Source organism: Sinocyclocheilus grahami, unplaced genomic scaffold (assembly GCF_001515645.1).
Source record: "Sinocyclocheilus grahami isolate Dianchi unplaced genomic scaffold, SAMN03320097.WGS_v1.1 scaffold7.1, whole genome shotgun sequence".
Classification (NCBI taxonomy): domain Eukaryota; kingdom Metazoa; phylum Chordata; class Actinopteri; order Cypriniformes; family Cyprinidae; genus Sinocyclocheilus; species Sinocyclocheilus grahami.
Window position 1 is genome coordinate 2,577,922 of NW_015505186.1, and position 15,399 is coordinate 2,593,320.

The 15,399-nt window shown below is 38.9% G+C and overlaps 1 protein-coding gene across 1 annotated transcript in view; it reads left to right on the forward strand.

Annotated features, from left to right (window-relative positions):
• Nucleotides 1-2,440: 2,440 nt before the first annotated feature.
• Nucleotides 2,441-15,399, forward strand: part of LOC107588988 (neurobeachin-like) — a 141,759-nt gene continuing 128,800 nt past the window's right edge. The window contains exon 1 of the mRNA XM_016277289.1: nucleotides 2,441-3,054. Within this exon, the coding sequence (XP_016132775.1) occupies nucleotides 2,770-3,054 (285 nt within the window). The 5' untranslated portion in view covers nucleotides 2,441-2,769. The remainder of the gene's footprint in view (nucleotides 3,055-15,399) is intronic.

The following is a 15,399-nucleotide window of genomic DNA, read 5'->3' on the forward strand; positions in this document are numbered from 1 at the left end:
CAGGGTGAAACAGCGATGTGACAGCGCTCCGTCCTCTCCCTCTCTCTACTCTTTCTTGCGATGTCATTTGTCCTTTTCCCCCCCTCTCTTTCGCCGCCTCTGTCTGCCTGCATCTCTCTCTTTCTCCTCTAGGAAAAGAACATCTCCTTTGTCACTGGGAATTTTCTCATCTGTTTTCTCTCGGTTTGCAGAGTTGAGGCGTGTGATGCTGACAGGCTGTTAGCATTGAAGAAAACTGCTTCTGTTTCTTCTAGTTCTTTATGAACTTCTCTCCACCAAACCTGCAGATTCCATCTTCTTACCGTAATGCAGCATACAAAACAAATGTATGATGTACGTCTGTGTCTACACAAGTCATTCACATATGGAATGAAAATGTACAACAGCAGCTGGGACCCTGCTGTTCACGTGGTGTGTACCACACATACACACACATTAGTTCTATGCCCACTGGGACATTGCTGACCCATGATAACTAACAGCTGTTCATGATACCAAAACAAACGTATGTGATAGATAAGTACACAAGATTTTGTTGTTGCCTTACTGTAATATGTTGGCACTAGTTTTGTAACAAACAAATAAATAGACACGCACATAAAATGATGTTTTATTAACAAGGTTCGGCAGGAGCACAATCAACCAATTTGGCACAGATGTAACTCATTTAGCTAACCATCCTAACTAGCACAATATGCAGCCTACCTACCTCGGTCCTACGACAGTTTTTCGGCATCCCTCCTCCACCCCAACTCCTTACTCCTAATCTATTTTCATCCCATTTTAGGGATAGGGGGAGTTCTCTGGGTTCGGCTATATTCCAGGCTCGGAGCCCTCCCCCAGGACAGCACGCCAAAATCTTTCTGTTTGCTGTCAGATTAGATGTAAAGGTGAACTCGTGAAATGATTATACTGACAATTATGCACATATTAAATTTTAAAATTACTTCATTAAGAGGTTTGATTTGAATCTTCATTAAGAATTTGCTTGCGAGATGCTGTTTACATTTGCTTAGTGGCTTGTTTGGTTTTTATTTGTTTATGCTTGCTCTTGCAGATTCTTAATTTTCTGGAAATAAATTTGGCCCGTTTTAAAGCCCTTGATATCTATATTTTATGTTTTACAATCTCTGGGCATATGCGTGATATACTGTACTAGAATGTGTTGAACTCTGGACCAAATTAAAAACCAGCACCAAAAGATGCCCTGATGATTCATTCTACTTAATTGCACCACAGCTATATTATCAGTGCATTTGTATTTGTATTGCCATGTGCAAGGAAAACCATTTTTACCCCATGAAGAACCTGTTCCAGGGTTCTTCATGGACCTATAGATGCCAATAACGTTCTGGTACTTTGAAACGGTAAGAGTGTTTCTCTCAGATTTGAATGGGTAATTCATGGACTTTAGCAGCTCTTGTGTTTTCCCCTGTTGTTGCGCTCTGAGTCCGGCTGAGAACAGACCTGTCTGTCAAACCCACGCACTCTATGGGAACAGGGAGATGTGGGCGAGTGGTGAACGGTGCAGCTATTTTAAACTGATTTTAAAATCTCCCTCCTCCTTTCTGAAGTCTTCTTTCATCCCTGATATGGACATAAAGGGGCTTTTCCGCTCCTGTGACAGAAGATGTGGAGCAGAGTAGTGCTGTATGTTTATGCATTTATGACATTCTTTCAGCCAACCAGTGCATTCGTACTGAGAGGCCAAGTCTCAAACTTTTCCTCAACAGAAAAGTAGTTCTGCTTCACTCTTTAGATAGTTTTCTCCCTAGATTGGACTTGTAAAACATCTATTCAAAAAATGTATTCATATTATATTTTTGTTTTATATATTATTTAAATAACATTATTCTTTCAACAAAAGGTGTACATAATACATGATAAAAAAAAGAATATATATAAAGAATATATGTGACCCTGGACCACAAAACCAGTCATAAGTTGCACGTGTATATTTGTAGCAATAGCCAAAAATACATTATATAAAGTCAAAATTTGCAATCAGGAAGGGGGCCAACACTTTTTCACACCACTGTATATAGCCTAATTATTTTTATAACATACAGTAGGCTATATATTTTTCAACAAAAGGTGTGTTCACAACAAACATTTTTTTCTCTCCTTTTTTCATGGTCAGTTACAGTTGTTTCATGGCAGCCAATACTTTAATGCATGCGTCTATATGGAATATGGATTTCAAAAATAAACCCTGAGAAATATTTATTCAAGGTAGCCTATGTGAAAGAGTCAGAGAGCACGTCACATTATGATTACATCATTGGACAAAGGCATTATTTACAACGGTCCGAAATAATCCCGCTATAATTTTATAGTCTACATTACATTAATCTGATTTGCATAATGCTGGGACACCTATTAGCGGGACCTGCGCACGTGCTCCTGCTTGGTTCCCAGCTTTTGATTGACAGGCGGGCAGCAGCACGCAGGCGTGGTGAGCGCTCCCGCAGACAGGGGGCGTCAATATGGCGTCCTGAGAAAGACAACACAGCCCGACACCGCACCGATCTTCGGCTGACATCGGGAGGAGAGAGGGACCGTTTCGCCAAACGCAAGACGTGATTTCGTCCTGTGCATCCCTCTGAACGGCCGCGAGCATCGGGTTTGGATGTGCAGATCTCGGCGGAGGAGGACACCTGATCGAGAATTTTCCTTTTTCATCTGTGTTTGATGCTGCTGCTCAGTGCTCGGTGATACAAAAGCAGGTGAGACCGAGGCGACCGCTCCTTTTTGGGATTCGGGTCGGAAATGTCGAGCGAGAAACCGGTTTTGGCACCGGGTTCCGCCTCGCTCACGGACCGAGAAGCCCCCACACCAGCAGCAGCACCGCCGGGTTCGGGGCAGCGAGTCGTAACGGGCTCCGTTACCGGGGACATGATGGTGTCTGGATCGGGCGCCGTGGTTCTACCGGCCGGGGTGATAAACCCCTCGGTTCCGATCCGGAATATCAAGATGAAATTCGCCGTGCTCATCGGTTTGATCCAAGTCGGGGAGGTTAGCAACAGAGATATCGTGGAGACAGTTTTAAAACTGGTAAGCATCTGCATAGAGTGTATTGAACGCATGTTTTATTTAGCGCGCATAAAATGATGTTATATGAGAATTGATTTCTTGATCAAATGCACTAAAGCCAGAGATATTCCCTGGAGGAATGTCACCGTCTTTTGTTGACATGCCAGTCAGATTCATCACTGCCAGCTTCGTTTTAGGGTGACAAAATATCGCACACATAACGTCAGAATTCATTTTCCCAGCGTACTATTACACAGTGGTCGCTGCGTTTATATGCAGAGCCAAATGACAGTGTATCAACACGCCGGCCAGCAACAATGACTCGCCAAATAAGGGAATGCATCTTTTCTCCTAGCAGAATGTGCGGTTAGATTCATAATTCTCGCCTAGAGGACATAAATCTTGTGTTATTAAACGGTATTTCCCAATATGGATTCGGCTTTTGATATGTAAATATGACTGGTGGGTAGATGTTACGCGACGCAGCCATACATGGATTAATTCCCACAGATGTACAGCAGTGTGGGTGTAATTAATATTCAGATCGCGTTAACGTGCCGTCTGTGATACTCGTTATTTTTAAGCTGTAATGGTATGCTGTTTGTGTTTTGGCACCTGTTATATCCTCATCTGTGTCGATATGACTGCTGTTTTTGCTCATGGAGGCCACAGGCTGGTGAGCGAGGTGGATTAAAGCGGGCTTTAACTGAATTCTTGTTATGAAACGGCTTAGAAAACGTATTAACACAGATTCAGTAATGCGCGCTGCATGAGATGTTGGGAGCACCGTTGTTTTGAAGGAAGGGACGGAGAGGTTTTTTACCGACGTCCTTATCAATAATTACAATTGGCCGAGCCAGGCCTTCTTAAAGGGTTAGTTCACTCAAAAATGAAAATTCTGTCATTAATTACTCACCCTCATGTCGCTTCAAACCCGTAAGACCTTCGTTCATCTTCGGAACACAAATTAAGATATTTTTGATAGAATCTGAGAGCTGTCTGACCCTGCATAGACAGCAACGCAACTGCAATGTTCCCAAGTCCAGAAACGTAGCAAGGAGATCTGTAAAATAATCCACGTGACATCAGTGGTTCATCCTCAATTATAAGAAGCTACGAGAATACTTTTTGGGCACAAAAAAAAAAAAAAAGACTTTATTCAACAATTCGTCTCCTCCGCATCACCCTGGTGCCATTTTGGAGAATATCTGCTAGACGTAACACTTTCAGTCTGGACTGGACTTGGGAACATTTCAGTTGCGTTGCTGTCTATTCAGATTCAGACAGCTCTCCGATTCCATCAAAAATATCTTAACTGTGTTCCGAAGATGAACGAAGGTCTTACGGGTTTGAAACGAGTAATTCATGACAATTTTCATTTTTGGGTGAACTAACCCTTTAAAGCGCTACTAATGGAAGCAGGTTGCCAGCAAGCACCAAACATTTTTACATGTCACAACGTTGCAGTCAGGTAACGTCACACTGAAGAAAGTCCAAGAAACCACACCACGAATATTAGAACGTCAATAAGGGTTCTTTACTATAAAAAAATCCAAAATGGAATGTTTTCATCTTTACATTTCAATGAGACGTCTGAACACGTAACGTCTTTTTTTTCAGCTTAGCCTACAAACTGGCTTATTTAAGTGGCAGATATGTGTGAAAAAATGACAAACATTTCATCGTGATTATTGATATCGTTTCGTCTTTGTGAATGGATGTTTGAATGGTTGAAATGAAACCGAGCTGCGAACGCATAGAGAGTTTGACAGGAGAACGGGTTTTCTGAGGTGACACTTTTACGTCAGGATGTCTGAAAAGTTTTGAAAATACCTCGTGAGAATAATGCCTTGAGGACATTTAGGTGTAAGCTAAAATTTTTAAGAAGGTAACCTATATATAGTATCTGCCCCTAAAACCGCGGAAGAGCACTTGCTAGCAGCCAATGTTTGTGCAATGTTGTGAAAACTTATTACGTTAAGCATCTCTACATTTGTTGTAGGATTAAATGTTATCATATTCCACGACTTGGCAAAACGTGTTTACAACGCTTGCTGGGTAATTATATGCACTATAAGACCGTAAGCGTTCGATTTATGGTCACAATCAGTGCTTACTGCAGCGATGAGGTCGTTTACTCTGTAATAGAAGACGTCGGTCGTGGAGTTTCCATTGGATCATTAATTTAGAGTGCTGGGTGTTTAAAACATGCCGGTGGCGAGTCCGCTGAAGGGATGCTGCAGCAGTTGCTCTATGCGCAGGGATGCAGAGTTCCTGTAGCCGTGCATGTGGAAGCAGGTGGCGGTGGAGGAGGAGGAGGAGGGTGGGGGTTGCTGCAGTGGTGATGTGCTCTGAAACCTTGAGCCAACGCGATTTAACAGGAGAGAGTAGCGCAGCAGCAGAGCGGAGAGCCGCTTCCATCTCTCCCTGGCTGGAGCTGCTGCCGGGTCACGTGACCTCATAGAGTTCCGTGTTTTAGTTTTGGATGAAATACTAACGCGAATTCTACTGTATGCTATGCTTTTCTTTAGAGAATATGAAAGCGGATGATGAACATTTTTAAACGGGTCACTTACCATCCACTCAGCTCTTTTGTTGTTTTGGACACTCATTTTAAGTATAGAAATGGAGCAGTTTTTTTTTGTTGCATTTGGGGCCTTTAAATTGTGACATTGTCTTAAATCCAAAGTAATCACAATAGAACATTTTAATTTTTTTTATTTGTGTTCTTCATTAGACCAGTTTGTGTATAACAAATTCTAGCTTTTCAGTATTATCATTTTAACATATTATTCTATTAATCAAATTTGAATCAAATATACATATATTTGAATAAGATTTACCCCTCATATGTAGCTACAGTTCTGTATGATAGGGTACAATGGGATTAAAGGCCCTTTGGATGTAACTACTTTTATCGTGAAACACTAACTCAACAAAAACACCACAGTACTCTCCTAAACATGGTGTACTGCAACAAATTGATTTGCATAAGTGGGGAGGAATGGATTAATTGGGATGATGTGCTTTGTGGACCACATATTGACTGCTTCAGTCACAATGGAGATTTATTTGTGAAATGCGCATAAATAGTTTTAAAATACCATAGTGACTAAGATTATTGTTACTGCATGTCGCCACAATCCATCAGGCGTTAATACTCACTAACGGGACATTTTTAGTTCTATTAAATTCTTACAAAAAAATAGTTTCGTAAGAGAGAATGCTGCTCGTAAAGCATATAACATTATGCACTAGAGAAAGAGAGATGCATTGCGTGGCGTTTGGCACAATGCCGATACAAAACTGTAGGTGGGGTAGACCTTATGTATTATTCAGCTTCGTCTGAAACCGCAGCATGTGCTAGAGTACAGCCAATATCGATTGATGCTGAATGCCATTTAGCAGAGCAGATGTACCGATCACCTTAATTAATTGGCGATTCCGCAAAAGGTCTTGGGAGAGGTCTCTTTCGTTTCAGGAAAAAAGATTTGCCTTTGGTTTGGTTGCTCTCCTTTTGAAAGCATTTGAAGAGTTTGCATATGACAGATTGTTTCTGTAGGCCTCGTTTCTCAACACTGAGGCCTAATTTAAGTGTGCTAGATTCGAAAGCCCATTTCTCTCTCTACTTGCTATTGAAATTCAGACCAGAGAACACATGTGGAGCACTGCTGTTAGACCCTGAATGTAATTAGACTCGTCCTCAACCTCGTGGCCCTACAGTGCTATGCCAGACATCCCGCCACCCTGCTTCAGAACAAATGACACACGCAGGAGGTGTTGGAAAAGAGATGACTGGTCTTGATCTGGCTTCGGGATGAAAGAGTGTTCTGCACTATTAAAAATAAAGCTTTCAAAAGGGGGTTTTCACAGGGATGCTTTAGAAAAGTCATTTTGGGTTCCCCAAAAGAGCTTTCAGTGAACAGTACCATTTTTTTCTTACTGTGAAAAACAATTTAGTACAATGGAAAGATTCCATGAATGTTAAAGATTCTTCATGGAACCATAGATGCCAATAAAGAAACTTTATTTTTAAGAGTGTGTGACCCTCTTCATGAGGGCAGTTTCTGCAGTTGCGGCTGCGTTATAATGTGCCAGACAACACGCTAGCATGCAAATGTACTTTAAAACACACATGCCAGAGAACACATGTGGAGCACTGCTGTTAGACCCTGAATGTAATTAGACTCGTCCTCAACCTCGTGGCCCTACAGTGCTATGCCAGACATCCCGCCACCCTGCTTCAGAACAAATGACACACGCAGGAGGTGTTGGAAAAGAGATGACTGGTCTTGATCTGGCTTCGGGATGAAAGAGTGTTCTGCACTATTAAAAATAAAGCTTTCAAAAGGGGGTTTTCACAGGGATGCTTTAGAAAAGTCATTTTGGGTTCCCCAAAAGAGCTTTCAGTGAACAGTACCATTTTTTTCTTACTGTGAAAAACAATTTAGTACAATGGAAAGATTCCATGAATGTTAAAGGTTCTTCATGGAACCGTAGATGCCAATAAAGAAACTTTATTTTTAAGAGTGTGTGACCCTCTTCATGAGGGCAGTTTCGCGGTTTTGCGGCTGCGTTATAATGTGCCAGACAACACGCTAGCATGCAAATGTACTTTAAAACACACATGGTCTAGATTATTACAAGCAGCCTAGCTACCAGATGTATTTTAAGTCCCAATTTCTTACTGTAATCCTACCGCTGGTCTATTTTCAAAGCACTTCTGTTTGTGTATGTAGGGTCAGAGCGTCTTTTATTTAGCGTGGATCACACGTTGACTTCCCTGACTGTATGCAGAGCTCACAGCTCCCTGTGGAACTGACATAGTTACTATTGTAGTCGCAGCTGCAATCTTGCGGAGTTCACCCTCAGATAAATCAGGAAATGGGCTTCGTCTTTTTGCTTCGTGTAGTGTATTACGTTAATTCCAGTTTACTTTACATGGTTACTGAAAATACGTAGGCTGCAATTATAATATTAGTGGCAATTTGGTTGCACGGCGAGGGAGTTGCAATGTTGTTTATGATACAGTAATTTTATTTGCCTTTCTTTGATGCGTGGTCGTCCTTCACCTCCCGCCATTCAGTTTCTCCTGTGAGAGGCACACTGAGCCAATCTGCTCACTGTATGTCGTTTTCTCCCCCTCTCCTTTTCTTTCTCTCTCCTCACGTAACACACACACATGCACAGACTGCCACAGAGGGCCTGACGTTTAGACTCCCTTGCCATTAGCAAAGCATCATAGTTGCCATGGAAACGGCACCATGGGATTTTGCTGCTTGCTTCCCACCATACCAACTGTTGTCATCTCTTCCCAGCCAACTGGATCAGCTTTGCGATCTGTACAGGAGAATTTACACAGTAGTTTGTTTGACACTAAAGCTACTGGTGTGTAAAAGTAGTTAATATTTTAAACTAATCAAGTTAGTGCATTAAAATTAATCTTAAATCATGACCCAATTAGCGTCAAACATTTTATTTGTCCACTATCAAAGGCGGAGGGTGAACCAACTCCAGGGTAAGGCTAAAAGCAGCCAAATGTATTAAACATCATAAACCCGTCTTTTTAGGCAAGAACCAGACATGGGTGTCATGTAGGCTAAAAGAAATGTTTAATGGGACTGAATTTGTATTCAACGTGATTACAATTTAATAAAAACGTTAGAAATGGATAATTATATAACGTTTCCTTTCCACGGTTATTCAAACAGCGAATAAATTATATATAGAAAGTGACATTATCACTAACATTGATCTATTGCGAGTTTAAGCACTCTCAAAAAAAAAAACTATCATTATAATCACTGAAGCCGTATACACTGTTAAATGAATCTCTTACTTACATTGTACGTACATCTGCGCTTTATTGTTTATGATGAGAGAATTCGCAAGAGTCAGCGAACGCGTGCGCACTCAACAAAACTGATGAGTTTGAACGATGACTCATCTGAACGCTTCTGATTGGCCATTGCATTCCTAAGTTCAACAGATATGTGTGTGATTGGTTCAAATGTGCAACACTGTAAAAATGCCTAAAATGAAATACGGTGCAACTTGAGCAGATCTTAATTTAATGCCGCAATCGACACTGTCTATTCAAGTCCCCGTGGCCAGGGGAAGGCTAAGCCTCCGCCTATGTCCACAATGAAAACGAAAATGCTGTGTAATGCGATATATGTTTTGTTTTTTATATCGTTACACTTCTGTTTAAAAGTTTTGGGTTGATAAGATTTTTTTTTTACTGTCAAAAGCAGTAATATTTTTATTACAATTTTTGCCTTTTGTGGCAAAGTTGAATTTCAGCAGTCATTACTCCAGTCTTCAGTGTCATATGATCTTTCCGAAATTAGTCTAATATGGTGATTTGATGTTCAAGAACATTTTGCATTATTATTATCATGTTGAAAACAGTGCTATTTAATATTCTTGTGGAAACTATTATACATTTTTCAGTATTCTTTGGTGAATAGAAAGTTCAAAAGAACAGGATTAATTTGAAATAGAAATGTAACATTAAAAACGTCAAATTTTAACAATTTAATGCATTCTTGCTGAATAAAACTATTAATTTCTTTTGGAAAAAAAAAAATCTTACTGACCCCAAACTTTTGACAGGTAGTGTATGAGTAGCATGATTTTTAAAGGAGACCTATTATGCCCCTTTTTACAATATGTAATATAAGTTGTCCCCATAAAGTGTCCCCAGAATGTGTCTGTGACGTTATAGCTCAAAATACCCCACAGATCATTTATTATATCATTTTGTAAATGCCTATTTTGAGTGGAAGCAGAAACACACTGTTTGGTTTTGATGATCATATCTATCGTGCTGAAATCATGCGTTTTAAACCATATTAGTTTAAACTTCTGATATAGGTTTTCTGAGCACACACATCCGAAACCTATGCACAGAAAGCGGCTGTCACATGACATGTGAGTACTAAACTAAGTTCTCTTTCATGTCTTATTGCACTTAAACTGTCAAATACATACAAGTTTGTTAAAAACACACACAAGTTAAAAATAAATAAATTGCATTTATATTAGTTCTATGGGGTAGCAGCATTATATACAGAAAATAAATCAATAAATCCACTGCTCTCTTGTCTCCTCTGTTGGGCCTCTGTAAATAGTGTTCTTCATCAGTGCAGCCAAAGACAGAACAGTTAGCATGCTTTGCTCAAACTTTTGCCATGGTGATAGAACTTATTGTGGCACCGTTTTGAGGTGTCTGTTTGTACCTTAAATACACATTAGGAGCATCTCTCGGCTCCCTCTGTCTTTCTCTTTCGCTCTCTTGTGGCTGAGCTGTTGTTGTCCATCCAAAGGGATCATCTCATTATTCACATCCACTCTGCAGAATCACCAAGGTCAGGATGCTGTGCGCAGTCAGCACAAACAGTCCTTGTTGGCCACAGAGACGGCAGCACAGCTCTATATCGCTCATTCAGTCTCATTCATAGAACGGTATGATATAGCACAGCGTAACACAAAAAGCATGCAAACCTTCCTTTCACAGGATCTGTAATCTCTAAGGTCAGAAGAGCACAGGGGAGCGTGAAATGGCACAGTGCAGGTAGCGGATAGGATCAATTTGTTTGTCTGCAGAACTAAACAACAATACAGAAGCGGATAAAAAAATCAGGCCTTCACAATCGTATAAGCCGCATAATCAATTAATTGATTGTTTACTGTACGTTTATATTTCAGAGATCCAGCAGATGTAACAGTAGCTAATGAATATGCGAACAAAGCCATGGTAATCTTCTTTACCTCCTACTGTAAGACTGATCCCTTGCTTTAATGAAAGTGCCTACATTAACCTGTGACAGTGCTGCGTCATCGTTCAACGCTGAAATCTTTCGGAGAGCAGGGGATGTGTGCTATCTGCCTCTGCTACAGTTGAGTTAAAGGCCTTGCAAATTGTAGTTTGTAGCTTTTAGTGCATGTATATTAGATTTGAGGTTGTGTGTATGCTAGTATTCTCTGAAACATTGAGAAAATACACTTTTAAGAGATGTACCCTACACTACTTAAAATTGTGGGATGTTTTCGAAAGCAGTCTCTTATACTGAACAAGGCTGCATTTATTTGACCAAAAATACAGAAAACTCTTGTTAAAAATTAGTACAATTTAAAAACGGTTTCTATTTTAATTATTTTTTTTTAGAATGTAATTCATTCATGCGATGCAAAGCTGAATTTTCAGCATCATTACTCCAGTCTTCAGTGTTACATGATCCTTCAGAAATTATTCTGATATTATGATTTGGTGCTTATGGAACGTCTCTTATTATTATTATCAGTGTTGAAAATGGTTGTGCTGGTTAATATTTTTATGGAAACCATGATACGTTTTTTTCAGGATTTTTGATGAATTCAAAGTTCAAAAGAACAGCATTTATTTGAAATAAAATATTTTGCAACATTGTAAGTGTATTTACTGTGACTGTCAATTTAATTAGTCTCTATGCTGAATAAAACTATTAATAAAAAAAAACAACAACAACCAACCAACAAACAAACATTTTAACAGCTGTGTATGCATTTAAAATTTCTTCAGAAAACTGCATCAAAAATGTTGTTGGCTCATCTTACACTACAAAGAGATTTGTCCAATCAGATGTTCCCTGAAATTAAAACGTTCCTCCCCATTAAATATTAAATCAGTTTTAACGACGTATGACGTAACTAGAAGCTATTGTTGTAACAAAAAAACCTGTCCTTCAATATGCCCAAATTTACTGTTTAAATGTAAATAGCTTGAGCTTGAATTATAACATCTGTCTTTGTGAAGACCTTGAGATGGGAATTTTATTAAACCTGGTGGTTTCATTAGAGCCAAAATGCATACAGGCAGGGTTTAGCTCCTGGCATTCATCATCATTGACTTCAATCATTAGTTATGTAGATGGAAGTGATCCATACTTTCAGTCTGACACGAAGAATGCTTTGTGAGCAATGTATAATGATAGATTGCATTCATAACAAGGTGCAAGGGCCACTCTTTTCTTGAACAGAAGTGCTTTATAAATTGTATTCAGGCACACAATTCATCGCTTGGCAGTTCTGTGAAGAATTTTATATGTGCAGTAAGTCAGATAATCAGTACTGTGAGTTTTGATGTAAAAATGATCAGTCCAAGTACAAGCAGAAGGATTGCTTTGTATCGCCAGTGCATTGCTAGATAGAAAATTATTTGGGATTACCTAAATAAACATGTCTGAAGTGGTAACCCCTATACTGTAATCAGCATTAAAATGGATTCACAAAAAGTTTGTTGATGAACACACACACAAAGTCATGGTTTCTGTCATGAGGGTGACTGTAAAGATATGCATAACATCACTCAGTATGTGTCTGATTTGTTGGGAAGGACGAGGCTGAGCATCGACGGGTCTCACAACTTGCTGTGTCCATATTTTATCCTCGGGCAGATGGACATAAAGCAAGGAACCACAGGCATTGATTAAAATCATGTAACACTACATGACCATGCCTGATGTGCAGATTTACTACAATATTTATTACCTTGAGCTATAACATTTTATTGGTTGTAGTTCAACGACTGTTGTATGCACTTCCCATGATCCCATTTTCCTTTAGGTGTGATATATGTGGTATATATATTTTATATGAACTCTTTCTCTGTTATGAGCTGTTTTTATATGAACTGTTTTCCCTCAAAACCTCACCACCATCATGCTTATTTTGACATGTTTCCTGTTAAAACAATGTCCTGTTAGCCGCACATGGTGAACACGACTGGGGGCTTTTAGCACTTCCTGTCCACACCATGGTCGCTAACATTTGCATCCAACGTTTTCTCAAAAGCTGAACTATTAGTGGTGTCACAGCTCTGCACTGTAATGTTTTTGCCAAATGTGTGCTATTTCGAGATTTTGCTGTGCCTTGTTTTTTGTCGCTGTCCCATATTAATATGGAACAGATGGGGTTTATCTTTTTTTTTTGTCACATTGTGCCTGAATATGACGTTATGTTAAGGGTGATTCACCAAGGATGATAACTATAACCACAAAGTTTTAATAATCTTTCTAATTCAAGTCCGCACCACAACTATACCGATAACGAAACAGTGGAATAATGACATTGGAATCACTTTCAGAATTATTTTTTCCAGCAGATGAATGATAAAATCAGTGAAAGAAGCATCCATTTGATCTTAAATAGCTCACTTATAATTGGTGTGGATGTGAATGTAGTTATCGTTATAGTTATCGTTCTTAGTGTGAATGTCTAATCAGTATCAGTTTTCAGCTTCTTTTAGCACATTTGACCACGTTCCCTTAACTTCAGTGCAGAAAATGCTAAAAATGTCATCAGATTCCTCCTTGGTCTGGGCTAGATACACAAACATCATCCTTACTCCTTTCCCACGGTTTTCATCTTGACCTTTTGTTTGGATTTCAAACGGCTGCCACGTTCCACTTGATAAGGTGGCTACTTGGGCAGTACCCCCTTTCATAAGAGCTTTTCATATTGAGAGGCCGTTATGAAAGAAGAGGGTTTAAGAAAAGAACTGTAGTGTAATTCTAGATCATCTCCCTGCCAATTTTGGAGCCATTGTGACGTGGTTCAGGCAGTGCTTCAGTGTCCTTTACGAAGCTTCATTGGCACGACTCTTATCTCTGCTAATGAGAGTCTCTAGGAATGTTATCTGTATGCTATTGCATAAAAAAACAGATAAGTTGCTATTGTCTATCGTCAAGCTTCTCCACGCTGGGAACGTTTCTCTCCAGAATCCCTGATCTTTCTGGATGAAAGCCCAGAATCTGTCACTGAAGTTAGATTTTTGAGTCGGAGACCATCATAAATTCACTTGTGTTACTTTGACGGCAGCAGAATTCAAACCTCAGCGTAAGTGAAACATGTACCATATGGAGCGTATTTCAACTGAATCATTCCACATTTCTTTGTTACTGACAGCTGTCCATTGGAAAATAAAGTTAGTCAAATGCTACACAGCCATTACTGTTATGTGTACCATTATTTAGTCTTCATCTCCATTGGTAGTTATTTTGCCTTCCTTTACTGGTTTGATGACGGGATGTTAGGTTTTGAGGTTTAGCACACAAATCAAAGGTGAATAAATCTGAAAGGTTTTCTGTCTGTGAATGTATGGCAATCTATATATTATAATTAGACTGTAAGCTATATATCAGGCAAGGTGTTTCTTCATGGTTCCCCTGGGAGTGTTTGTTGCAAGGTCAGAACAGATTCAGAGGCCAGACAATATGATGGTAAAGAACAGACCTGTTTGAACATTTGTATAGTTTAACTATTTTTTGCTAAAGGCAATGTAATGGGTTGTATATGCACTCTGTGTACCACTTGGCGCCCGATTTCTTTGTGAATAATCAGAATCTCTTTTTGGCTTGACACAAGGCACACATGTTTGGAGTAAGCTTTAAAAAACAATCATAAAATAAAATGACAAACTGAATAGAATGGAATGATTCTGACACTTGAGTAGAAAGTCTTTGTCATGCCATTTCTCTGAACATCTGATAAACAAACTCCTGCTTCTGCTGAAATGATTGAAATTGAAAATAGATTTGATGGTTTTCAGTGGCAAAATCCGTTTAGTTTGGGAACAATAATAGGAAAAACAAATACAAATTCTTATATCATTGCTATAGCTGTTCACGTTTTCATTTTTAATTTAACTGCTGTTGCACTGTGAATGAAACATAACAGGGTTTGGTTGTTTTGCAAGTTGTTATTTTCCAAGTTGAATGTGGGAATGCAAAACTGCAGTGTCACAATCAAATCTCCAGATAAGTTGGATAAAACTCTTTCTTGTCCCAGATAGTCACTATTTAGCTCAGACATTCAGTTTTGGCAGGAATGTCATGTACTTCCACACATTACAAGCCTCTTAGAAGCTGTGATCGGCAGGTATGAGTCGGATAAGCTGTTCTGCACCAAATGAGATGTTCTTGAGAAGAAAATCAGAGCTCAAAATACACTTTAGCTGTAAACAACTCACAAAATTGCAGCTTTATGCTCAAAGCTGCTGTTTTTTTAATTAAACAGTAATATTGTGAAATATTGATACAATTTATTTGTAATTTCTATATATAATATATTTTAAAATTAAATTTATTCCTATCATGACAAAGCTGAATTTAACGCTAGTCTTCAGTGTCACATGATCCTTCAGAAATGATTCTAATATGCTGATTTGCTGAAGAAACATTTTTTCCCCAAATTTCTTTATTAAAATCCCCTAATTTATTATTTTTTTTAAAAAAATAGAAAGTTGGAAAGAACAGCAATTATTTTATATATATATATATATATATATATATATATATATATATATATATATATATATATATATAT